The 27,879-nt window shown below is 39.1% G+C and overlaps 1 protein-coding gene and 1 long non-coding RNA gene across 2 annotated transcripts in view; one reads left to right on the top strand and one right to left on the bottom strand.

The window, feature by feature from the left end:
* slc4a10b (solute carrier family 4 member 10b) lies at positions 1-26,483 on the bottom strand. The gene is made up of 26 exons (XM_074659392.1): positions 26,175-26,483; positions 25,103-25,144; positions 17,921-18,002; positions 15,681-15,833; positions 15,417-15,555; positions 14,855-15,015; positions 13,644-13,829; positions 12,391-12,479; positions 10,236-10,393; positions 9,995-10,082; positions 9,165-9,311; positions 8,946-9,049; positions 7,867-8,041; positions 7,559-7,692; positions 6,997-7,242; positions 6,740-6,845; positions 6,202-6,363; positions 5,922-6,035; positions 5,658-5,819; positions 5,257-5,508; positions 4,981-5,049; positions 2,843-3,016; positions 2,502-2,621; positions 2,336-2,400; positions 2,088-2,204; positions 1-1,104 (listed from the first exon to the last, which is right to left on the bottom strand). Exons 1-25 carry the CDS (start codon positions 26,220-26,222, stop codon positions 2,129-2,131), a joined length of 3,252 nt encoding a protein of 1,083 aa, XP_074515493.1. The 5' UTR covers positions 26,223-26,483; the 3' UTR covers positions 1-1,104; positions 2,088-2,128.
* Positions 26,253-27,879, top strand: part of LOC141782745 (uncharacterized) — a 2,029-nt gene continuing 402 nt past the window's right edge. Inside the window, exons 1-3 of the long non-coding RNA XR_012597165.1 lie at positions 26,253-26,362; positions 27,419-27,502; positions 27,821-27,879. The exon at positions 27,821-27,879 is cut by the window's right edge and continues 402 nt beyond it. This is a non-coding gene — a long non-coding RNA (uncharacterized LOC141782745). The remainder of the gene's footprint in view (positions 26,363-27,418; positions 27,503-27,820) is intronic.

The following is a 27,879-nucleotide window of genomic DNA, read 5'->3' on the forward strand; positions in this document are numbered from 1 at the left end:
TGCTCATAGAAATTTATTAAGTTAAAATAACATCGACAAGATATGCATAATAAAATTCTGTTTCTTGAATATTTTTGAAAAATAAGCCCATCCGTCGTTCTCTTCAAACACCAGCTTCATTGTAATCCTCAGATGTGTAACAGAATTGGGTTAAATGCCTTTATGATAATGACACTTTTTAATTTATGATGAACTAAACTTTATGCAAACATTAAAACAAATTATGAGATTCTGCAAATTTACATTTATAATATAAGCAATACACTGACACCAGGATGCAAAATACTGTCTCTGTTAGAATACAAGATATTCTGTAGCAAACATATTCATTTTATTCCACAAAACAAATATAGCTAAATCATTTCTCGTATAAATAGAGAATTGACATTCTGGCAGAAAGTGCTATTGCATTTGGTTCTTAAGAGTATATTGCCCTTTATTCCCATCAGTCACACGGGATTCAAAATGCTCCCATCCAATAAACAGACATCAGAAATGTTTCATGTTATAGGAATTTGTACAGTTACCTGTATGTATGGCTTATCAGAGAGTTTTTATATGGTCAAGAATGATCTTTTAAAACATTTATTAGATCTTCACATTTAATTTCACATCATATTTCTATAGAGGACTTAAAGAATTAAAGGGAATCCGTATATAAATAGGTAAAGAATCCAAGGATATGTTAATGTAATGATATTTCAAAATACAAAGTATATAACAAAATAAATACAAATTGATCCAAAAACAAAAACTTGAAAACAGTCTCTTAGCAAGACAAACCTTTTACATTTTCGCAGTTAACATTCAGTGTAGCAATACAGTTTCTAGATTTAGAAAGTACAATTTGACAACACGAGTAAAAATATATAGGTTTCACTGGTTCATGAAGAGGCAGAATATTTGTGACAGAGTTATTCACTTACAGAACGCACAGAGATTTACAAGACTAAACATGAAGGATTGATTAAACAATACAGATTTGTTTATGAGCACACAGAAGGGACAGTGACAAAGACTCACAACACTGTCCTCCATCTTTGACATCTTATATCTCTCATCATGCACACCAGTGTTGTGAAACACTGCGAGTGTTGTAGTGAACTGTGAGAATCAAGAAAGAAAAGACAGATGTATAATTAGTATATATACATATATACACTCACCGGCCACTTTATTAGGTACAAGGTGTACCTAATAAAGTGGCCGGTTCTAGTACCGGGTGGTCTTCTACTCTCTCTGTTTCAAGGTTCGACATGTTGTGCGTTCAGAGATGGTATTCTGCATACCTTGGTTGTAACAAGTGGTTATTTGAGTTACTGTTGCCTTTCTATCATCTCGAACCCCTCTTCCCATTCTCCTCTGACCTCTGACATCAACAAGGCATTTCCGTCCACACAACTGCCGCTCACTGGATATTTTGTCTTGTTCGGACCATTCTCTGTAAACCCTAGAGATGGTTGTGCGTGAAAATCCCAGTGGATCAGCAGTTTTTTAAATACTCAGACCAGTCCGTCTGGCACCAACAACCATGCCACGTTCAAAGTCACTTAAATCCCCTTTCTTCCCCATTCTGATGCTCGTTTTGAACTTCAGCAAGTCGTCTTCACCACCTCTAGATGCCTAAATGCATTGAGTTGCTGCCATGTGATTGGCTGATTAGCTATTTGTGTTAACAAGCAATTGAACAGGTGTGAGTGTATATATATATATATATATATATGTATATATATATCATATTTTTGAAACATGTACATAGTGACGTTTTTTACTTGTATTGGGGTAAAAAAAGGATGTGCCTCTCATAATCACATAACATAACAGACACAGATATAAAGTACAAATACTACTGTAGCACCATTTCCTTATTGAAATGTTTACCTAAGCTTATTATTAGATCCAATTCTTATTGAACTTTAAAGGTACTGTACATGTTTGTTTTTTTTAAGTTGAAGTTGTCGGTATTTGAGTTAAAATGATTTTGTAATTTGTAATAAGACACTTTTTAAATGTAATTCCATCTCTGTCAACACAAATCCAACTATAAGCTATGAGCGAGTATATTAAAAAAATGCAGAAAGTCTTACCATAATGTTTTGAGGTCTTGATTCTTTCTTTCTCAAATGTCTTATCCGTTGGCAATCCAAGTATTTCCAAAAGAACCTTTTGACATTTCATCAGTGATATTGATGATGGGTATCCCTCTGTGAAAAGAGGAGACAATTTACTCTCTCATGTTTATGAAACAGATTTAAAATTTGCTGTAAATGCATTTAGAAAAAAAACCTGTTCATGTAAATGTTACGTATAAAACTTCGGCAAGTCAAATACTTACTTGTTCTCTGCTAATGGCACTTGCACTACTCCCTCATCTTCGGCCAGTATACTCTGCTCCTCCTCCTGGAGGTTGATTAAAATAAATGCATGTAAATATGAATCTAATTAAATGCAATTGACATGCATGTCGTGATGTAAATGTACAAATAGTTATTTGTTTGCACCTCTCCAGCATCCTCTAGCTTCTTCTTCTTGCTCTCTGGCATGAGGTCATCCAGCCAGCTCATCTCTCTCTTGGTGAAGAAACAGTCCATTAGCTTCCTGATAAACACCAGAGCCAACACCTGCAGAATTGACACACAAATATTAAAATAAATTATTTTGTCTACCTCCAATAACTCCTGCATTAATCACAGTGTGGGTGGGAGGTGTCCAACTGACCCCGGTAACACATCTGTGCTCTCACACCGAGTCCTGTTAACACTTAGATTAGGTGTGTGGTGAACGGTATGCTGCATGCTGTGTAATGGTCTTTGCAGAAGCTATAATTGGATTGTTTACGCACCATCATGGGAAAGACGATGGCAGCCTTGGAGGTCTTGATGACCCAGAGCATAACCAAACAGGTGAGCTGGATGATGGTGAAGAGGTGCACCTTCCTCAGGGGGACATGTCGTAGATAGACGAAGTCTGGCTGGTGCTTAGGGGGCATGCCGAATAGCGTCAGGCGGTCAAAGAACTGGAGAGGATAAATGATAAAAACAACTCTTAAATCACCACTAACTAATTTTTTGGCCACTTGGGGGCAGCGGAAACAAGATGTAAACGTACCGGAAGAAAACAAGTCACCATTACTGCAGTGGCATCTCCTTTCGATACGTGCGTGTTTGACTGCAGGCTTTCCTAATAAGTTTACAATGTTCTACTTTTACCTTTACTTTCTATGTGACATTGCTTTTGACAACGATATCTAGGAGTTTGGGAAGAAGCTGTGCAGTTGCTAGCTGCCTTAAGTTAGCCTAACATGGTGAAATAAGTAACATCAACTACGTTAACACTGCACACACAAATATAAAGTAAGTTGCTCTAACTAGGACAACCTAATGACCACAAAGTAAACATCATTAATCAGCCGCCATCACAGTCAGAACACGTAGGCTACAGGGTGTCCGCTAACCGTGTTAACTGACTTTCAGCCGAACGCTTCGTGTTTGCTCGTAGTGACGGCAGCTGAAGCCTTCAATTTTACTTTAATCGATTTGAAATACATACTCATCTGTGTTAATTATCTATGCCAAACATTTTATGTAAGTTTCTACGAGCAACCACGGACGCTTTCGGCCTAAAGTCACCAGTTATCATGGTTAGCAGACACTGAGTCGCTACGACTTGCCACCGCAATAATGGCAGCAGCGCTAGATGGCGGAACCGGTAAAGCGGTCGGCAGATTCATCTACTGTATATCATCATCTTTTAAGTCGATATGGCAAACGTGTTGGCAAAACATTTGCTTACCGGTATTTATACATCCAGCAGACACAGAGCAACATTATCATTCATGTGTAGTCCACCTGCCCAATTTATGTCTAACATTCACTCTCTTTTAGCTCTGTTTTTGGTCCCTACCAACCCCTGAGGGAAGTACCTGGCTCCTTAGCAGCTAAATGCTCCACTGTGTTCACCAACTAGTCATCCTGCGACTGTCTGGCGTTTGGTGCTGAGCAGGTAAAAACAGTAAAGTCGCAGGCCTGACAGCTAAACAATGAACTGAAACACACTTATAGCGTAGTTCAGTACTGAACAATGAACAATTGTTGATTGTTCAGTTCATTGTTTAGCTTTGTAAAGCCAAGAGGAGCTGCAGAGACCACTTTCACATTGTCATTGTTATCTTATCTATCTTCATAAGGCACCATTTGAGAAGGGTTACCACAACCCATGCACACCTAAATATGACAAACTCACACAGAGTAATCATCCAGCTCTGCAGCTGTTTAGCATCTTTAAGATAATCATTTTCAAGCTAAAAGTTTCTCTGTCTGCCGGATGTGTATCTACACCAAACTGGATCCCTTTGAAAAGCATAGAAAAAAATGCCTGTGCAACAAAGATCTTTTTTTTTCTTCCAAAAAGTGTTTGTCTTATAAATATAGTTTTCAAAACCAATAATAGAAAGTGCTTCAAAGTGAAGGAAATTAAGAAGTAAACGGGGCAATTAAATAACAGCCAGGTGTTCTGTAAATGCTGGAAACACACTAGAGGCCAATTAGCACTTTTTATCTGGGCAGCCAGACAATATGGAGGCGATCATGGCTCCGTGAGAATTAACTGTCTACACAGATTATCCGGTAGGAGCGTTCTACAAATTAAAATTTAACCACTCTGGCCAACTGTCTGTCTAATCTCAGCCATGCAGATAATCTCAAAGCAATTTCATATTATAACCGAAATTCTGCAGTCCTAAAGTGTGTGATAATGACATTTTATTTTGACTGAGAAACAAACGAAATCTGCGCAATTAAAAAATTGTGTGATGTTATTAACTTTAAACATCAGTTGGTTGTATTTAGTCCACTAAAATCAGAGTCAGTCATATCAAATGTCATATGAAGCAAGTGTTGTATCCTGTGTTTCCTCATGTAGTGATACATTATAATATGAGCAAAAGATGCATTAAATACAGTGAAATTCAAATCATTTTACCTGAATGCCTCTGAGAGAAGACGCTCCCATGTAAAGGAATACTCCATACAACACAGGCATAGGAATGAACTGAGGAACAATACAAATGTTGTGTCAGTAACAAGATTATATATGTCAGTAACTGCTCTATTTTAGCAGACCTAGTGCACTCAATAATTAACCAAGGAATATTAAACGTCTGAGAAGCACTGAGAAATATATAGAACAATTACAGAGGGATACTTTATGTCATACTGGAAGAATAACTGCACACGGATGATAAAAAAAGACAGTGACCTTCAGCACAGAGGTCATGAAGACAGAGCAGCCCATGAGGGTGAAGATCATGAGGCCGGTGAAGCGTTGCTCTCTGATACCGAGGAACTTGGGTTGCTCCCCGGGAGCCGAGCACTCGGACTCGAGCTTCAGGCTGTTGACGTGGGTGATGGAGAGGACGGTGGCTGCTACGAACCAGGGCAGGCCCATCAAAGAGCACACACCGAGCATCAGCCCCACCATGAACAGGTCGAGGTGGTACCCACAGCTTTTCTGAAGGGGGGAAAGCACCAGTAAATAAAGTAAAATAACCTGGAGGCACTTTCAGACATGCTGAATTCAAACCTCCAAGATGCTATACAGAACAAGCAATAATGTGGTCTGCTGCAACCACTGGGTTCAAAGCTGGGACAGGAAAGTACCTTGAGTTTGTGCTCCTTCCTGTTGATGATGACAGCTGTGATCTGTTGGTCCATGAAGATGAGGATGGTACAAAGAAAAGCTGGGAACAATGAAATGACCGCGGTCCACCAGGGGTTGGGCCCCAGCGGGTTGATGAACCATCCTCGATCATCTCTGGTTGGCTGATATAAAAAAAAAAGATTGTTGTTGACATAATTAGTAGCTTGTTGAAAAATGACTCAGCAATGTGTTGATAAAATCTTCTTTTGTGGACTATAGCTCACCTTAAACACACTGGGAACCTTTAGTTTTGGAGAAGGGATCCCTAAGGCATAATCGACCAAGACCATGGTGAGGATGGTGAAGAAAACAGCAAAGTCACTGATGATGGATCTCACCTGATGGAGAGGAACCCAACGTCAATGCAAACAATAAGTTTGTCCTTGTTTCTTTTATGCAGTACCTATATTAGACACTAGAGTGCACCACTGCACTATGCTACTATGCAGCTGTAGTCGCTTTGTCCTGCTTTGGATCATAATGCACTCTAATGATGAAAAATACCTTTGTGGGGAAGTAATTGCTGAACTTGAACTCCTTGAGGAAGGCGGACATGAGGACAGTGGAGAAGAAGAGAAGGACACACCAGAAGAGGACATCAGGGACGTAGGGTCCATGAGGGCCGCAGGCGCTGCCCACAAACTCCCCGCGCTTTTCAATACAGTCCTGCAATGACAGATAGAGGGCCTGAGTTATTCATAGTCATCATATGATTGGCAATAAACAAGAATCAGCAGACTCTAGGTTTCCATAAATACGGTTTACGAGCAACCATGTCCACAAAAAACTTAGCTGAGTACAAAAAAATGTGCTTTTATAGTGATTTGCAATGAGTAATCCAATATAATCCAGCCTGCATGCCCTTAATCTCCTCTATTCAGCTACTACATCTGGGAGGGCATGCCACTTTAAGGTGGAAAAACTAAATGCACAGTATTTCTTTGTGTAACTCAATAATTCCTGCTGTGCGTATATAAAACCTTTTGTTTTTTATTCTTTATTTTTTTTTTACTATTTTAAACCATATCGGCGTGGGTTGTACCTTGGTCTCCAGTGCCTCCCAGTAGATTTCTGAGGCAGTGACGTTGGTGAACTCCCAATACTTCAGGGTGCTATTGCTGGGGTCAGAAGGCTCAACGCATGAACATCTGTGGAGGCACATGAACATCTGGGTGACTGAATAATCCCTCATCTGTTCAGGGATTTACAGTACCTCCAAGAAACGTACTTAGTAATTACACTTCTTTCATTACTTTGATTGACTACAGGATATTGTGTGAGAATAATGTGTCCACATACGAGTACATGGTGAGTTTGTCCAGGTTGTTGTTCTTGTTGAAGGGATAGTGGTCCCCCAGGTGGATGAGTTTCTCCAAGGCCTCGTAGATGAAGATGATGCAGATGAGTGAGGCGAAGGCTTCCTCTGTAAAGCGTGTGATGTAACAAACGAGGGAGCTGGCGTCTGTAGCCACCAGCAGGATACACAAGAAAGCTGTCCACAGACCGATACAGGTTCTCAGAGACAGATAGGACAAGCCATACTCCCTATGTGGAGATTAAAGGGGAAAAAAAGAACAGATTTGAGATCAAGCCACATCATATATTGATTATTGACTGTATGCATGGGATGGATTGGAGGAAGTCATTATCACAATCAAATGAAATGGTCTTTTGTCCATGAAATCAGAAAATGTAATGGTCTATAGGAGGCCAGATGTTTGCGAGATGGTTAATTCATGTCCGCAGAAAGCCGATAAACATCAGACAATGTAATCACAAAATTATGCAATGTATGAATGAAATGAATATTAGAATTTAATGAGATGATTTATGTGTACAGTCAGATGAAAAGAAAACCTACTTGCAGAATTTGAACAATATTTTTTCAAATACAAGCACCGGCCCTGTGCTGCCCAGAATAGTGAGGGGCTGCCCTGCAAACAGGGAGTAGGCTATTCCAGTCAGTGAGGCTCCAAACAGCGACTCAATTGCACTCTGGGGAACGGGAAAGGACAGAGAGATTATTGATGGACAGTTACCTTAAAAATCTTATTGAACTACAACTGTCATCTGGTTTAATGTACTGAGAGGCTAGTACAGTGCACAGCAGTGTACAGCTCATCTTGGCAGAACACTGTGAACATTTAAAGGAAAGGGCATGTGATTTACTATGCGTCCTTCTGTCGCCTCGCCCAGTAGTCCTCCGAAGGTGATGACAGGGGACATGCAGGCACAGTAGAGGAAGAGGAAAGAGGCCACACACTGTAAACTAAGAGCGTCAGTGTAGTCGGACAGGTAGTGGGGCACCTTGCGCTTGATGTCTAGCCAGAGACCACCAAACCACCTGGAAATATAAAAAGGAAATTTGTCACTCGTGTGATTTATTCACATGTGAAAATTTAATTTCCATAAGCATAACAGATACCCTTTTTTTAAAAAGCAATCTCAATTAATTTTCATTTTGACAGCTTTATTCTTAAAAAAATTTGCTAAAATTAATAATTTTTTTTCTTTTTCCTTAACTTCATTGCCTGATTTCCGATGTTCAACTCTTGAGTGTGAAAGGCACCTACCATCTCCAGGCAGGATGTTTCTATGGAAACCACGTTACGACTACAACTACAGACTAAGTTTACACAGAAATACTCGATCAGCATTACGGTGTACATTTAGTAGATACTGTCCAGTTCTTCATTTTAGAAAAAGTCTTTGTACATTTTAGACAGCATTTAATAAGGGAAGACTGCTGTCAAATAACCCAAGAGCAACATACTGTATTATCTCAAATAATACTGTTTATATTGTAATTTATTTACATCAAACTCTTCCACGTGCCAAGCATTATTTAGTGCCTTTTAGTGTAACAATAATGTACTTTTTATTAGAGTTTTATTTTTATCAACAACTCCATTTATTCCTGTAATAACCCAATTGAAGAAGCACACTTACAAAATCCCATATCATATTTAACTGCAAGCTCCCTCTAAGATCTTCTCTATTATGTTACAAAACACAACAAAATAAATGTAGTGTTGTGTGAAGCTCTGGAGGCTGAGTAGTCCAATCGTAAATAGATTCACTGCAGCAAAGTAGTGAGCGTAGTGAGTGGGCTGCATGCTGCACTGCTACAGCACTGCATAGTCACAGTTTGGTATTCTTCACCTCTTTACAAAGACTTCACGCTATTCTACTGGTGATCAGATTTCACTTTAAACTGAAACCCATTTGTTCCCTCTGTGATTCCCCACCTTCCAGTACGCTGCAGTTCTGTACCCCCGTGGCCACCTTCCTCCTCTTCATCATCGCCCTCCACTAATCCGTTAGGTAAAATGTTACTTTTCTTCCTCGCCTCCTGTTTAACAAACAATCCACAGCAAGTTAGGTTCTTTTTTCCAAGAACAAAATCTTAAGAGTCATCTGAAAGAGAGGAAAAGAAGGCAACCAGCTAAAAAAAAATCCCTGCTCACCTGAGAAGGAACACTTTTTGGTGGCTCTATCCGTATGGACGGATCCCACTCTCCTGGAGGCAGGACGGTCACTTGATCGAGGAATTCATCAATCCCAGCGATCAGATCGTTGCGGTCTTTAGCTTTATAGGCAACATCATGGAAAACCTGGAGACAGAAACATAGGGAAGGTTGATGAATTAAGGTTGCACTCCTGACTCAAACCTTGACCGACTGCAGCGCACATGCTGCACTTTATGTGCAAGCCTCCCCACTCCCACTGTATTTGGTGTAATTCAAGATACGTACATAAACTATAGACTCATTGATATTAAATATTATATTCAAATAAATGTAGGAATGTCTTTCAACCTTAACCGTAATCGAACAGACAGACACATTCACACTTGTCTTTGGACTTACTTAACCCCATATGATCATGTGCAGAACATACCATACAAATCTGCTCACTATGACACAAGTTGTCATATACATATCATGAAATCTACTCATTATAACAAAGTTTGGACTGTTTGTCAAAGCCCATCTTTTCCTCCTCGGTGATGATGGATGGCAGCCTAAATCCCAGACAAAAAAGGAGGACATGAGGCTCTGACTAATCGCCAAAAGCATGTCATAAAAGCTCTGAGCTGTGTTTCATGCTGAGAAATGTTCCATCACTTCAGGAATTTGTTGAGTTCTGCTGGACTGTGAATTTATGCAAAGTGCCTGCAGAAAATCTGAGTATGACATCTGGTTGACTTTCAAAACAATCCATGTTTTTCAAAACATTCATGAATAAATAAACCCTGCAGGATGCCAATAAGGTGTTTTTTTTAGTGAATCCTTACCTCGTCTGTCATAAGTGTAGCAATGGACCTTCCAATCTCATGATACTGAGGCGCTCTGCCCAAGGGCCCTAAAAGAATAAACAGAAACCTAAAGGCAGAAAAAATACATTGTCAAATCAAATCTCAATCAGATCTAACTTAGACAGAGTTATTAACTGTCAGACAGGGTTCAGCGGGGTACATAAAAGATATTTATACAGTAGCTTAATGAGCTGGTTTAGTTGAATCAGCCTGCAGTAACCTTGTGGCGATGGGGACTTCAGCTAGCCCAGAGAGCATCACCGCCGGTGAAAGGCGGACGAATGCCACCACCGGCTTGTTCAGAAATTCCAGCTCTCCCACTAACACGTTACACGCCTCGGCTCCTACCGGGATCTTCTTCATGAAATGAAGGTCTATCTGAAAGAGGACACACAATGTTTTGAATATCATATGAAAGGCCTTGACACCCTCTCTGGTTAGATTATCGTCTAATTTAGACGATAATCTAACCAGAGAGGGTGTCAAGGCCTTAGACTCTAAGCTGCTTTGACTGAGAGCATGCTTTGAGAAAGTAAAAAAGATCATTCATGTTTGAAAGTTTTACCGTTCATCCTCACTTTAAGTCCCAAATTAAATGGTTCTAGTCTAAATATAGTCCAGCTGTCCAGGCTTCAAATAAGTCACAGATGTGTCAAAATAGAATATTACAAAAGATTACTGAACCGCGGGTGTTAGTTTGAACTGTTGCATAATAATTCATAAGGATGGGGTATCCTTCATTTCCCACAAGTATGATGCCTAAAAGCGTATAAAAGCTGACCCCGACTATGAAACTGATCCTCTTACAGTAGCTAAATCGGCTTTACACTCTTTAATGCAGTGGAACTGCATTGTACAGAAAAATTTTGGAATATTAAAAGGTGTTGATTTTTCAGCGATAATTATGTGGGAGTTGACAAGTGTTGACTGGAGTGTTGTTTGTTCCTTCATAGAGTTCATGTGGCTCTAGGGCGGCTGTTCAGAGCTATCCAAAAGAATATCTGCAATGTATCGATGGGTCATCATAACTTACATAAACACTGTTGTAGTGCTGGTTTTTAAAGTCTCAGTTAATACTACACAGTTAATAATTATGGTCCTGTGTGCATTAAGTAAATAATGAGATGCAGAATAATATGCAGCTGCTGCAAAGTGGAGATTTTGATTGCAGTCATGTTCATAATACTATAAGGTACAATGGGGATGATTAGGTACAACTGTTCTAAAAATATACTCCATATAAGCAGAGCACATTTCATTCATGTTTAAGAGAACAGGACAAAGCGCATGAAACAGTTATTAACAACACTGACCCGGACAAAAGGTTAAACTCCTATACATTACGCAAAAGGTTTCAACACAGATTTCATCTTTGTCTTTGCTGTGTGTCGATGTCATGTGGTTGGAATACTTAACATGGTTATAATCCTAATCCTTTACTAAATGACCTTTCCATTAAAAATACCAACAATGTCCTCCTGTTCGTTGTTCGAAACGCACAATTAAATAACAGCCCCGGCCTCCGCATATTCGTCAAATATGACGAATTACATTTGGGCTGTTACATGCACACAACTATACAGCATCCTGACAGCTGCACAATACAATACCCACACTGATAAAAGTGCAATCAGTCCTTTTACATAAGTATCAATACATATAAAGATACTTATAAGTAAAATACCAAAGCAAAGTAATTTATTATTACTGTACGCAAATTATACCTAAAGAATCAAAAGCATTCATTATTCAGAAAATGGCCCATGTGACTATTTTATATTATATTATTGTATTATTATTGCTGGTGCATTAAAGCTGCAGTCCGTAATTTTGAGCAAATATCATAAAAAATAAGTTATTTTTATAAAACGGTTACTAAATTGTGAAATTAGTGCATGAGACATAATCTGAAAAATATCATGTTCCTCTGCCTCCTCCTAGTGCTCCTAATGACATTTGCAAGATTCAACTGCAACCGAAGGAAAACAACTAATCAGAGCCGAGGACTCTCTAAAGCAGCTGTCAATCACTGCTTGCAAAACCCGCAATCTCTGATCAAACTAGGCAGCGCTAATCAAATATAAATCAATATTCTGTTACTCTAATGCCTGTTTCTCGTCTCAAATGTTTTCAGAAACATCTTGTAGTGTACTGTTTAGCTGTAAAATGAGAAAGTTTGTGTTAAACCTAAGCACCGCCCAACAGCTGGAGCAAATGTGTTGCATATAAAATCTTACTTTACAAATTAACTACTAACTACAGTTGTCAAATATTTCCCTCTGAAATGTGAAGTAGAAGTATAATGTAGTATGAAATGGAGTTTACTGACTTTCTAGAAACACAGTACTGTATGTATTACAGTGTGTGTACTATACCTTGCTGAAGTCCACTGAACTGTTCTCTCTACTGCCGTCCACTTTCCCGTCTGGACCCGCTAAGTGAGACTGGGAGGCCATCATCTGACCTGGATAATCCAGAAAGGAGAATTATGAATCAATTAGAAAAAAGTCTCAACATTTCAGCAACTGATGAGTTCACTAAATATTATGAGACTGACCAAGTATACAGAATATTTCTAGAAAGGAAAACAGCAGTGAGGATCACACACAGATCATAACTTTTCCCGGTGCTATTGCGGATAAACCCACAAACATTTTCATCCCTGCTGTTGTCTCCAGAAACCCAGACTCGTATTAACATGATTACTGCCAAGCTGCCTGACAGGTCCGGCCTAATTTCTGTATTCATTAAACAGCAGGGTCAAAAATTAACACTAATTATAGTGTTTAATACGCTCACAAAGCATGGCGTGGAGCTTATCAGAGATTGCTGCTTTGAAATAAGCTTGAGAATGCCACACCAGTGAAATTAAATTACTCATGATGTGCCACCAAGATGTCTAGTAAACTAGAAAATGATTTAACAAACACGGTTTGTTCTGCGTAACTAATTTTGTCATGCGGACTTCTGGCAAACCTGAAGCTTTATAAAGCGTAGTTGGCAATGATGTAGGCAAGTAATGCTTCCAATTACAAGCCTGTCCTGGACTAAATTTAGCACAGAATTCAACCAAATAGTTTTTGTGCTGCGAAGATCAACAGCAAACACATTTGCAAATTAATAGAATGTACTTTTGCACATTGTTTTTTAATCTCCTGTTTAACTCAACCACTTCAACCCAACAAAAACTATCTATTTTGAGTTGCCAGTATTAACACGAATCATGAGAATATTTCCCTCTACAATATGTTTTTTTAAGTATAAGCTGGTAAAGGGGCAAGGCCAGGGCGTACTGTATAAAGCAGCACCTGTTGACTTCAGTGGGGCTGTGGCAGGTGGGTGGGCAGATGGTGGGTGGTGGATAGAGTCAGGAATGAAGAGAAGATGGAACATACGCAAGTTAAGACCATATGCATATAAGACACATGCACATATTGCACATTTACAAAGTATCTACACTTGCTGACCACACTCAATACAGAATCCAGTACAGTAGTGAATCCCCACCTTTTTGATTTGTGACCCCTTAAAACAAACTTATGAATACTTGGGACGAACTCTGACAGTTTGCATATAGTGTGTCAACATGTTGTGAAAAGTTCAACTAAAGACTGATTGGTTTTCTCACCATTCTTGTCCAGGTGGAGCTCCGATGTCCGTCGACTGATGTCAGCAAAGGAGCGTACAATCGGCAGGCGATTAGCCAGCTTCTTCTGGTTCTGGTGATGGTGCTGCTTCAGCAGTGTTTCACGCACTCTCTTTCTCATCTCATCTCCCAGTGGTGAGTATAACTCCTGGTGGTCCAAGACCATGTCTAAGGTAGACACAGACAACTATTTAAATTTATTACATGGCTTTGTTGAATACTCGATTCTTATTGGTCAATCACGGCGTTCTACGGTCTGCTATTTCTTTATAGCACACCATTGCTATGTATAACAGACCGTTGCTATGTATAATAGACCGTTGCTATGGGCGCAGTTCTGATGTCGGACTCTGGAGTACAATTTTTGTGTCAAATTATTGATTTTTTAAGTAAGTAGCCGTGGAATAAGCGGAATAATGTATAGCGATTCGGTCATTGTTGTGAAATAAACCCCTTCAGGGCAATGCAAGACCAGATCAGGGTTTATTTCATAACAATGAACGGCTCGCTGTACATTATCCCTTACATAATACATATTGCATTTATTTTTTAGTAATCATTGCACACTCAAAACCATTTTTTTGTCTCTCTTTATTTTTATTTATTTATTTATTTAAAGTCTTGTTTTTTTATTTTATTTTGGCTTTTGCAAGTAGTCAATTTAAAAAAAATAATCTTATATTATTTATTTATTTCATTTTTTTTTCATTTTTTTAACTTTTTTTGTCTTTCCCATATTTTGGGAGGATTCATATGTTTATGTTGTGTATAAGAAAATTCAAATAAACAGATCTCAATCATAAGATAGACACAGACAAGCTATTTGGACTCATGTTTCAGGGTTCTAGCCGAATTGAATGCATCGATCTATAACTAGATTTCAAACAGTGCATCAAACAAATATGAGGTGCATAAATTCACAGCATTAAGAAAAAAGAGGGGGAAAAAAAATTGCAAATATACTATTGCAAATACTGCATATATTGTGGATGTATAATTCATGAGTAATTTGCAATAAAAGTATTAAAAAAAAGAAAAAATGTGTAACAAATTTTCCTCCTCGGTGCGTGAAGTGAGAAGTAAGCCAAAAGCATTTTTCCCCTTTAACGTACAATTCAAGCAAGTTAACTAAGTAAAGTCCCAAGACACTTTTTTCTGAGTTTAGAGGTTCCCACTTGCTACAACTTGCTTACCTGCAATCTCTTCAATGGTATTAGCCCTCATGTCGAGCAGCACGGTGCTGTTGATGATGCAGCTTCGCAGCTCAAACAGGCTGTGTAGAGACAGAGTGGCTACGTAGGGTTTGCTCCATCGCTCTCCTCCGTCCTCCACGTCCTCCTCAAATTTCAGCCACCTGCAACAGGAGTTAGAGTCCCAGTCAGGAGAGAGGTCAGCAGACGGCAAACTGGCTGACCATCTGTTCTAGCTGCAGTAACAACACTCATTTACTTCCCTTCCTTATTGCCTCTCATCAGGGTATCACTATAAATAAAATATGTCTGATTTACCATTTGAACAAACATTTTGTATTAACAATGACAATTATCAAAGAAAGAAAGTAACAAATTCCCCGAGCAATTACAACAATGAATTGTGATTACTTAATGTGACGGAAACAGAAACACACAGCTATATTTCTCATCAGTTTAAGTGGGATCATGGGCATCACGGGTCCATTCAATCAGAGCTTTCAGTGATGACATGTAGGTCATGACTGTGTGTAGATACGCCAATGACATGGCAGTCTAACGGTACCTGGCACTTTCCCTCCACTCAGGATCCTCTCCATCCCGCACACAGATTTCATCCATCTCTGTGAAGAGGTCATGAGGAATATGCTCCTCATCATCATCCTCAGTGCCAAGCAGGAACTGCACTCTCTGGGAGGGAGTGTCTGGGAACACAGGGAAATTGAAACTGAAATGGTCATACTAAGTATCTTAAGTTAGTAAGATATCATAAACAAAAGGTAGGAATCATTTTTCTCGCTGTGTGCAAGTCCATGATTGTAGCTAGTACCATAAAGAGGAGACTCTCTACCCTCCACCAAGGTGGGGGCCCGGTCCCTGCTCCTTTTCCTGTGTTTGTTTCCATGGTGATGGTGCCTGCGATGGCTGCGGTGCCTGGTACTGCCCAGGGGGACGTGGACCCCGATGTAGAGAGTCCTGTGGCCTGGGGGACACATCCCACAGTGGTTAGTGTGTGCATGTGTGTGTGTGTGTGTGTGTGTGTGTGTGTGTGTGTGTGTGTGTGTGTGTAATATCATAGATAATCATTATGATTTCACAGATCATGATTAAGCACTGCTTCTTTGTGTTTACTCCATTAAGCTCTATATTATTTATCATCGGCCCCATCCTGAGTGTTTTTACTGTGATGAAGTGCATTGCTCAAACAGATAATTATGTAATAATGCTCACTGCTGCTATATATAATGTACCATGCCTCATTGAGCAGCAAGTAAATACCACCTGTTATGGCTGTACAGTGAAACATAATCAGAAAAAAAGCCCTCTTTAATAGTATCATAAATAATCATCTTGTACCCAATGATGTATCATGATCTCTTTCGGGTCCATGCAAATACATGTTATAGTGTAATGCGTCGATTTAATACTTGATACATAAAAACTGGGCCTGAATTAGTGATCTTTTACCAAACAAACAATTAATACATGAATAATAATCATGTGTTTAACTGAGCTCTAAACTAAACCAGTTGTGAAAAATGGTTATTTTGGTCAGCGGGAGCATATGAATTTAATGATGAATGAAAAGCAGGAAAGTAATCTGATATATTCTCACAATTTGTATGGCGTAAAATTACAGTGTGTATATATAGTATGGTATAGCATCTATGTATAGTATCCTTTTCATGTAGGCAATACGTGAAAGCAGACTGCATGAAGTGAGTGCATATGGCTACGCATATGGCTTTGACAAGGAAAGTGTGAATACAGTTCAACTTGATGTGTAAAATGTAATGTTGCAATTATCCAATAATGAGCGACTTATGTTTGTATCTACTGCTCTTGTTTGTAAATTACTGTGCATATATATATATATACTCTGTATACTCACAGATCCCAGGCTGTGTGAAATTTGTGTTGCTGGGTTGTTAATTCATGCATCCATACCTTCTCAATGTCTTGCATAACTATATGTGTTTGTGTTTGTGCAGGTATGACACAGCGTGAGTGAGAGAAATAGAGAAAAAGAGAGAGAGAGAGAGAACGTCTGTGTTTGCACTTGTAAGTCAGCCCACTCAGCTCACTGCAGTATGACATGAAGGTTCAGACAACCACTCAATACTTACCAGAATGATTGGTACAGCTATGCCAAAATGCTGGATATACAGTATGCATGACACAAGTCATTAATTAAGGTATTCTGTAATAATAAAAAAAAACTATTACTTTATCTTTTTTAAGTTTAAAACCAAAATCATGCCATTATTCATGCATGTTGTTCTGAAAATTGTCAATTAAAAAGCATTGTATTCTTTATTGACTCCCTTTGAACCCTTTTTTAAATCTAGTATTAAGTCAATTCAGCTTAGGTTTAATATAAGTGCATTCTTTAAAGAAATGCCATACACAGTATAACAAACTACTAACATATCTCAAAAAATTTTCATGTGTTTTACAGCATCTCTATAGCTCAAATTACTACAAAGATGGTAGCTATTTTTAATTTTACTTTTCTTTTTCTTTAATTACAGTTTGAGGCATTTTTTGCAATTGAGCTCTGGAAAGAAATTGCAAGGAAGAGAAAGAACAATGAACCTCTGATATGTATATATGTATATATATGCATGAGATGCACAGTACCCACCCACACTTACAGTGTCATGCTATTCATAAAGACTACCTGTAATATGGCGATATGGCCATGATTCCCTTAAAGATAAAGGTAACACGAAATGTTGCTTTTTTTAACAACTTCATACTAACTTGAAACTAAAAAGCTGAAGCCTTTTGTGTGTCTACAGATCCAGATGGGGAAAGCTGCTGGCCTTCAGTTAGCCAACCTTACTCAATCACACTGTTTTGTATCCTGTTTGTATTGTCCATGTTTTCCAGTGATTATGAAATTCAGCTTCTACCTCCCACTCTGCTCTTGTCTTTTAACTATGAAAACGCTGTCAAGAGGGAAAAGCAGCCGTTTTAAGGACAGAGTGGGCGGACTCAGCTGCAGCAGCCTCTCACTGCTTGAAGGGTTTTGTTTTCCAGATGCATTCGGTGCACTATGCAGTATACCTTCGAGATCCTCCTGCTCAAAGTTGGTTCCCTGTTGGGACCGTGCTCCTCCTCGGTCCACCACAGCCTCATCATCATTCCTCTGTTGGACAAACACATATTCAACATTATAAACATTATTCAAGAGTCATGCAATATCTTATCTTTGCTGGAACTAGAGCATTAAACAACATATGTATCCTGAACATAGCATGAATGTTTGTTGACTTGGTGTTGCCGCAGATGTCAGAGGGCATCATGAACAAACACATTATCCAACCGAATGGCGCAGTTGCCACGGAAACTAATTGCACCTCTCATCTTGAAGAAGACAGAGTATGATCTCAGTCCAAACTAAAAGCTTTTCATAATGGGAACAATAAATTATCCACCTACAATTAAAAGTTGTAATGAAGCTCTAGCGTAAGTTCAGTCAGGAGGAAAACTATACTTTGCATGTTTAGGCCTGTAGTTTATTTCTCATATACCCTGCCGTTCACTCCTCTGACGCATGCTCACTCATAATTTCCTTGCTGTCATTGCTTGGAGCTGTCAATCTCAGCTGGTCACATCTATCCACTACCACAGCATCTTTCTGTCAAGACTTTATTATCACATGTCATCTGTTATAACAAACAATTATCTTTCATTCTTTCACTTGTCTCCCCTGATTGAACTTCTGTTTCAGGTGCTTCCTCTGCAGTGACCTGTACTACTTTGATGGGACCGGAGCTCAAAAGGTGAATCACTGCTTGACCTAATTTACAAAATGTAAGAAAAGTAAGTTTGTATTCTTCTTTACTGTTTTTTTTTCTTTTTTCTTTTCATTTTAATCACTGATTTATCTTCTACCACCCACACGTAGTTACAACAATACATCGCACATGTTCTTAATTGGAGAGAGAGATACAACTCAGGCTGCGTTCCAGCTTTGATATCGTGTTATTAATTCTCATTGCAACAGGCGAGCAAGTTATAACACTGGTCCACATGGAGGTTATCCAAACTCAGTGTTTTTTTAAGAGACATTCATATACTAAAGTGTCAGTAATCACGCATTGCGAAAAGAACATAATCCTCAGCGAAAAGCTTTTGTCAGATTACAAGAGAGAAGACTGCTGTTTGAGCAGAAGAGGTTTCCCATTCCCTGTCCACCAGGCTGATACCTCTGAGAAGTACTGGACACACAACCCACATGTGACAAAAGTTAAAAAGCAGCTAACCACAACCAGTTACATATTTTGAAAGCTTAACAATAGACACTGCCATAACAAGAGATGGCTTAAACTAGAGCACATGGATCTACTTGATCAGAGTCTGGTCACTGAGAGAACCAGCATTCTGTGGTGTGAATGTCGGTCTGATTATGTAATACTCGTGGAAGAAGATGAGGGGGAGTAGGTGGTAAGAGGGAGTTAAAACCAACACAAATCATTATTTGTCATTTACCAGTTCATGCAAGGATAAAAACTCAACCCCTGCTTTTACCTCTTTTATAAAACTCTATGTGATTCATTCAAACTTTGGAGCTTTTCAACATTATACACCAACACCAACACCAACACACTGGCTACCACTGTACTTCTTCTGTCTGTATAAACAGAGATTACACAGTTAAACATTGTAAATGTGTCCCAATTTATTTCCTGTTGCAGTGTATATGAATGACATCAGCTGACAGGAAGTAAACATGGACCCAAGCTGTTGCCTCTGAACACAATTCTGTAGTAGCAAAACCAGAATCATCAAAGTCTCTTCTAATCACCTGGATGAAAAAGATATAAAAGGTGCGATTCATTTGCGATTAATCACGATTACTCATGGACAATCGTGCAAATAATTGAGATTAAATATTTTAATTGATTGACAGCACTAATATTAACCAGTTTCTCAAAGTTCAGACTCTGTTTCTGAATCAAAACTGAGGTTACTTCTGTTACCTGAATGTGGCTAGAGCGAGCAAGCGCGAGCCCGATGCTGACTTTCGTTCACTTAACGACCACAGGTGTTGCTGTTAAGCATTTCTGAATCTTACAAACAGTTCCTTTCATACATTTTTTTTTTTTTTTTTAAAAGACATAATAGATAAAAAATAAAATATTATGCCCATTTAGGACCGACTCCTGGAGGGTCCCATAGAAAAGCTCAGGAAAGTGGCTGTGCACTTAACCAGACGTACATTTGCGTAGCCAACTGTAGTTGTAGCATAAATCTCACCTGTCCTTCACCTATTCACCTTTAATGCGGTGCATAATGCAGTCTTTTACGCCTAGTTGTGATGCACCGAGCCGTTGTGGGCTGATTACTATGTCCTGAGGCAGGTAAAGCGTTGAAAACAGCCACTGGCACTGAACGCAGCAGTTGTAGTGGGTGTGTTTCTCCAAATGGCCACAAGGGGCAACGATGAGCCCATCAGGCCACAACGTGACTCCAACATGAAGCGATGTACAGGTGAGACGGAAGTGTTTTCTAACTGTATTTTGTTGGTTTTACAAGAGAAAATACTTAATGAATGTGGACTAACCGGTTGGTTTGGCAAGTGAACATCTGGTTAATCGCCCCACCACCATTAAAGAACAGCACACAGACACTTCCCTGAACTCCTTTTACTAACATTAGCATGATAATGTTAGACTGACTGCCATTACAGAGCAGCACAGGTAGTGTGTTTAAAAACAGACTGTATCCTATAATATAAAAAATGAATGCATGCATAAAATAACAAAGAAAACCATCATTACTACTGCAAACATTCATCAAACAACAGATTTGCTATGTTTTTTGCTGAGCAATTATGTGACATGTATGAGGAATAAACACTGCTGGTGTTGATTAGTGCAACATTGGATTTAAGAGTTAAACTCATTTGACACTGTCATTTCCTGTAAATCCATGCAACAACAGCTGGGATTGAGAAAACAGCATGCAACAGAGAAAGCTCTGCAGAATCAATCCTGTCTCCTGGAAATTACAAACAGATTCAAAGCACTTATTACAGTAGGTATTTTTTTTTATCCTGAAAGCTTGCTTGCTATCAGCTTTACCCCCGAGCCATCTTGACCACCAGTTGACCATCAAGGCATTATGATAATGAAGGGCTCTGCTGTTCACAGCTGCAGTGCCACATGGGGCTGCCCAGGCCACAAAGCTGATGTTGATAATCTGTCTACAAATACAGAGGGCATGGATCAACATCCTTGCTCAGATTAAACCGACAGTATTTGTTACTAAAACACCAGACACATTAGCCCATATTAAATATGCACCTGCTCACAGACTATAGTATGTGATGAGCACAGTGTTACCTTTATAAAAAAACATATTACATTACGTTTTACAACATGTATTATTCAATACTGAGTTTCAAAACTTCACACTGTCAGCACAACAGAAGTCAATGTGGACTAAACTGTTGATCACTTTTCATTGCTTTGACACAAAATGCATTCAATGACCACATCTCTCAGGAACTGTTTTCTCACTCAAACCTCTGTATTTACACTCCGTTTTACACGTTTACATACTATTATAAAACTGTTAAGTTTACTTTCAAAACCTTTTCATTACACAAAATTGATGTAAATTGGACTGCAATTGGCTAAATTCTGCTACATCTAAAGAATAAAAAAATATGCATGCACTCCTGATTTGGATATACAACACTGAGTGCCTATTTTCACTCCTTGATGATACATGACTTCTATGAAAGATTTGTGCCAGGTGTGGAAAGGAGACATTTTGTAATCGTCTTCCAGTCACAGAGTAGTTTACAGCCCATCCCAGGATGGTGTTACTTTTCCCTCCACCTTACTCTCCCTTCCTAAACCCCACAAAGGAATTGTTTTTCCTCATGGAGGTGGAAAGTTAATGATTCTTTCCCAGGTGTATTGTTAGAGAGGAAAGAAGGTGTGATGTGGTTGAGAACCTGTGGCCAAATGCAGAAGACAGGGTTGACTAGCACTGTTGTATTTCTATATCTGTCCTAGTGAATATGTATAGTTTTGTATCACATTACTGGAACTGGAGCTTCAGTTAGTGCAATTATGAATACAAAAAAGCCCTTCGAAGCATATTGCAGCATTTCTGATTCTGATCTGTGACATAGGCTATACTGTAAGGTAGCACAATCCACACAATAAAGAAGACGAGACCTTTTTGTTTTAATGTAATCTTGGTTTGATAAATAAATAGATATATAAAAGATACTTCAAAACATTATTGATACACATTTTAATGCTAACCTGTTGTCAGGCTTGTTTCAGGTGAATGTGTAATGAAACAAAGTGTTTCTGTTGGGAGACAAATGTTGTCAGTGTTCAGGTACAAGAGTTAAAGGAGCAGTGGGTAGAAATGGAGCAAATATGATTTAAAAAAGTTATTTTTATAAAACGGTCACTATATCCTGACAGTAGTGCATGAGACAGGTAATCTGAAAAAAATCATGTGCCTCTGTGTCCTCCGGTGCTCCTAACGGCATCTGAGAGATTTCACAGACTGGAGGACAACAACCAATCAGAGCCAAGCTGGAGCCTTGCCGTTTATGAGCAGCTGTCAATCACTCACAAACTCCGATCAAACGGTCAAACTAGGCAGCGCTGATCATATATGAATCAATATTCTGTTACTGTAGTGCCTATTTCTCACCTCAAATGTTTTCAGAAACATCTTGTAGTGTACTGTTTAGCTGTAAAATGAGAAAGTTTGTGGCCCGGCAGCCATGTTGGGATCAGTTGAGGAAATACCAAGCACCGCCCACCAGCAGGAGCACAGCCAATAGGAACGCCCAATACGAATGCTCTCTCTGAAGAGACCTTTCATTGGCCAAAGTCTCCCGTCACAGGCTAGATTTTTTAAAGACTGAAAACAGAGCCATGAGGAGGTGCAGAAGTCTAGTTTTCTCTCAGAACACTTGAATTACAATTTGCTAAAAGTTTATTATGGAACTTTTTTCTATCCCCACTTAGATGTGTATGAAATGTTTTGGTTGCATTAGTGCATTTGGGATGTTAGATTACTGTTACAGTGAAGGGAGTTGATTGGACAAAGAGATGCAAGGATGTTAACACATAACCATGACAGATTGATCCACTAATTCAGACATTCTGATCAGAACAAGATCAGATCAATTAACTCGCTTCTCAAGATAAAGTAAGTTCTGAAGAAAAAAAGGAATCCAAAGAGGAGTTCAAGTATAGAGGTCCAATTACCCCCTCCCCCAGGCAAAACTACATCCCACTAATGCTTTTTAGACTAATAATCATCTACTCACCAGCAAAATCATGCTAAAGGGCTGGCAAACCACACAGCTGAAGTGATATCACAGGATGTGGCACATACTTGGATCTGATCCCTACAGATGGCTGTGGCAATTTTGGAACCATCAGTGGCAGCATTATCATTAACTGCACAGGCTTTCATGTGGCACAAAAACACCATAATCCTTAAATGTTCCGGCTGTAAACATCAATATCCTGTAAGAGGACACATTAGTACCAAATTTCGGTTTTTTTTCAGAGATGCTATTTAAGGTGTTTTACAGCTTTGAGCTGTCATTTTGTCAGACTTAGTGTCTGCATCCATCTCCCTGAGCTGAGTAGGGGTCAGCAGGAGAAAGCTGTTTTCCACTCTGGTATTTTTGACAGGATTTTAAGCTCATTTTGGACACTTGGAAAGAGGGATCCCTCTCTACAAAATGTCCCAAATGTCTGTCCTGTGAAACACACCTTGCCCTCTGTTAACCACATAACAATCTGAATAGTTCCTCAATCCAAGAGCTGCTCGTCCTACCTGATATTTGTAGAGCCAAGGAGCCTCCAAGTTTTCAGAATGCATGAGCTCTCCCTCTGTGTCGTCTGCTTTACAACCCGTTTAGACAGCATGCAACACAGTCTGCAGCGCAAACTCCTGCCGCCTGCTTGCCTGATAGGCACTGATGCTCTTCTCTTGTGCCAAACAACTGTAATTTGTGATTGAGCATCTATTGACCGAGTTACCAGTCACTCATCATGAGATTATAGTGGTGACATCATCACTGCTGCCCAGCAGCACCTCATTCCCACCATCCCTCCTCTCCTCCCTCTTTCTATGTATGTAAAGTAAAGCTACACATGCGATTGTCATGTTGCATTGAATCAACTTGGTCACTCCAAGTTGTGTTTCTGCAGCTCCACCAGTGAAAAAATCAATTTCTGCAGGGCAACAAAAATTTATATTTTATATGCTACCTTTTAATTTCAACTATATAATAAACCTTCCAGCATATTGTAATTCAAGTGTTCTGAGCGATAACTAGACTTCTGCACCTCCTCATGGCTCTGTTTTCAGGCTTTCAAAAATCTAGACGGTGACCAATCACAGGTCATTTCAGAGAGAGCGTTCCTATTGGCTGTTCATTCAACGGAGGCAGCTGTCAACTATGATCAAACGGTCAAACTAGGCAGCGCTGATCAAATATGAATTAATATTCTGTGACTGTAATGACTATTTCTGTCCTCAAATGTTTTCAGAAACATCTTGTAGTGTACTGTTTAGCTGTAAAAGAAGAAAGTTTGCTCCTGCTGGTGGGCGGTGCTTGGTATTTCCTCAACTGATCTCAACATGGCTTCCGGGTCACAAACTTTCTCATCTTACAGCTAAACAGAACACTACAAGATGTTTCTGAAAACATTTTATGCAAGAAATAGGCATTAAAGTGACAGAATATTGATTCATATTTGATCAGCGCTGCCTAGTTTGACCGTTTGATCAGAGTTTGCAAGTGATAGACAGCTGCTCAGAGACGGCAAGGCTCCAACTCGGCTCTGATTGGTTGTTTTCCTCCAGTCTGAAATCTTGCAGATGCCATTAGGAGCACCGGAGGACACTGGAGGAACACGATTTTTTTTCAGATTACTTAGTAGAATAGTAAATAACTTTTTTAAATCATATTTGCTCCATTTCTACCCACTGCTGCTTTAATAAGGGTGTGATGTATGATGCAGATGCTTGTCTATAGATGATGTCACCATAATCCAAGACAAACAAGAAGACAGCCAATTTTTTGTCGTAAATTGCTGACGATGTGAAATTTAAATGTAAGTTTTGGATCCAACCAGATACCAAGATATTTATACTCGGAGACCCTGTCAATATGTCCATTCTGAGTGGTAATATGCAAACAACTTATAGTGGTAGAAGCCATAAAACCCAGGGGATGTAACTCACCAAACTTCTACGTCCAGCTGATGAGGCAAAGAGAGTATTGACCTGAAAGATAAACAATCTGCACTTTAGTTTAAAAGGGTTCATTCAGGAACTCAAAACACTTTCAGACATTTGTTGCTCCAAAGATTAACTCTGAAATGTTATTTTTAGATTCTTAATGTCCAGTGACTTTCAAGGCCAGGTTGCGACCTCACATTTTGAAACCGAAGCCACATGGCGCTAAAAGTGCTACTAGAGCAAAGAAGCTCAGTCAGTCTAAAACCTTCAGCTAAATGCTAAAAATCTGTTTTCATGTAAACAGCATATGGATCATGAGAACAAATTCCTCCAAAGTGATCAGCTAAGACCAATGGGGACGGGCCCACGCGTCTCTGAGAGCATCCCTTGAGATGACTTCTTTTACATCAATAGGATTTCCTCCAGAGATATACTTGTAGAAATACAGTTTGTGTTTGTAAGGTGCCTGCATATGTATACAGCCTGTATGTCAGAACAGCACCACGCCACCATACATTTGCTGCATTTTATATAATCCTTAATCTATTTCACAATTTTTATTACAACATAAGGTGACACAAGGTCACTTCTGCCTGAATTTAATATATTAATCAGACATCTGCCCCAGCAGGGATTTGGCATATATAAAATGATATAAGTAATAGGACATCACACTATAATCACTCAGCCTACTGACACATAAAGCCTGTTTCAATTCAGAAAGTAACTTTCACATCATGCCAATTTTACAATAAGTCACATTTTGGCTCACTAAAAAATATAGATTGACTAAAAAAATGTCATAAGTGATGCAATATCACACTCATTCTTCTTTCTGTAAGTGAGTGCAGCTCTGCGGGTGAGCTATACACCTGCTCAAAGCTCCACAGGTTTAACACCTGTGGGAACATATTATATATCTGCCAATATCTGAAGAAATTGATGCATTTTTAATAAATCTTATCTGACAGTATATAGCACATAGATTAAGCTTGACAGTCTGGATAAAAAAAGCATCCTGAAATATTAATCTACATGAGTAAATATGTGTCCCAAGAGATGTGGAGCTCTTTACCGTCGGTAGCAGAGGCTCAATCTGAGCACCTTGGTCCGTGGTGTCCATCTCTCTGTCTCTGTGTCTCTCTGTTTCTCTCAGCAGTATCAGAGACCTCCTCTGTGTGTAATCCGGGCAGGTGTATAGCAGGAACTGAGCGACCACTCAGCGGTCACATGTTGATATGATCGTCGGTCAGCAGCTCGCTGGTGAGTTGCGCGTCTCGCTCATGCTGGTCCTCCTCGTTACCACAAAACATGCGCATCTCCGCCAGCTGACGTGGACGCGTCACTCTTCAATGTTTTAGCCTTTTGTTTCTTTGACGCAGAGGTGAGGGGAGACACACAGTGTTTTATAAAAGAGTGAAATGTTCTGAGAGGTGTGCAAGTTATATAACAATTTGTCTTTATGTTTTTTATTAGACTGTGACTCAGTGGGTATATAAGCTTACTCATGAGGACTTTAGCAGAAAATGCTGTCTCCAACTCTCTCTCTGTGTTTAGTATTTCCTCATATTTTCCTCATATTTTCTTAATTTTTCCTCATATTTTCCTCATATTTCCTCATATTTTCTTTATGTTTTTTATTAGACTGTGACTCAGTGGGTATATAAGCTTACTCATGAGGATTCAAGCAGAAAATGCTGCACTCGAACTCTCTCTCTGTTTAGTATTTCCTCATATTTTCCTCATATTTCCTCATTTTCCTCATATTTCCTCATATTTTCCTCATATTTCCTCATATTTTCTTTATGTTTTCTATTAGACTGTGACTCAGGGGGTATATAAGCTTACTCATGAGGACTCTGGCAGAAAATGCTGCACTCCTACTCTCTGCTCTATAATCTGTTTAGTATTTCCTCATATTTACCATATATCTCACTTATAATAGATAAAATTAGTATATTGAAATAAAATAATATTGTCAGACACTCAGGAAAATGCTTCTCTGGAATTTCTCTGGAGATTATGTCTTTGTGTTGTAGAAGATGTCTTTTCCATAAGATGTTGACTTGTATGACTCTGAGACAGCTGCTTTTCTGAGTCTTCTGAGGCATCCTGTAGCCTTTAAATGAATTTAAAATGGAAAGTCTCAGCAGATTATACTGCATCGTGTGGATAAACACATGTAACTCGAAGCAAAGGCAGAAACTAATGACAGATAAGAAGTGTCTTTTGGGATGTTATGGTGGAGCAGTGAGAACATGCATATGATTTACAATAACAGGAGTTATTATTAACAAATTTGCTTTGCCCCTCTTCTAGATGATGTGGGTCCCCTCCAACATCACTTTTAACCACCTGCAAAGACAATGGTGATGTGTTGTTTGGCACCCTGCAGAAATATAGGTATATTTTTGTATGCTTGTATCTGAATTGTGATTTTGAGTCCTTTATAGTTTGGGAGAATGTCTGCTTCCCTGTTTTAATGTGTTCATCAGAGCGTGTGGGTTGTAGCTGAAACCATTGTTGGCTCTGCAGTTGTGAGTCTTTTTAACAGCAGGGATTCCTTCAGCTGATATAATTATAGTAGCATCGCCATCTGCTGTCACACAATCCATGTGTAGTTGAATCCAGAGGCGAACCGCAGTACAGTCTTATAATTGAGTCATAAATAGGAGTTGTGTGATGTTTATTTAAAAATATATATTTTTGTATGTCTCATAGCTGCCCCTGGACTGGACTGGACTAACTGGACTCCTGAGAGGACCACATAATAAGAAGCT

Source organism: Sebastes fasciatus, chromosome 14 (assembly GCF_043250625.1).
Source record: "Sebastes fasciatus isolate fSebFas1 chromosome 14, fSebFas1.pri, whole genome shotgun sequence".
NCBI classification, from domain to species: Eukaryota; Metazoa; Chordata; class Actinopteri; order Perciformes; family Sebastidae; genus Sebastes; species Sebastes fasciatus.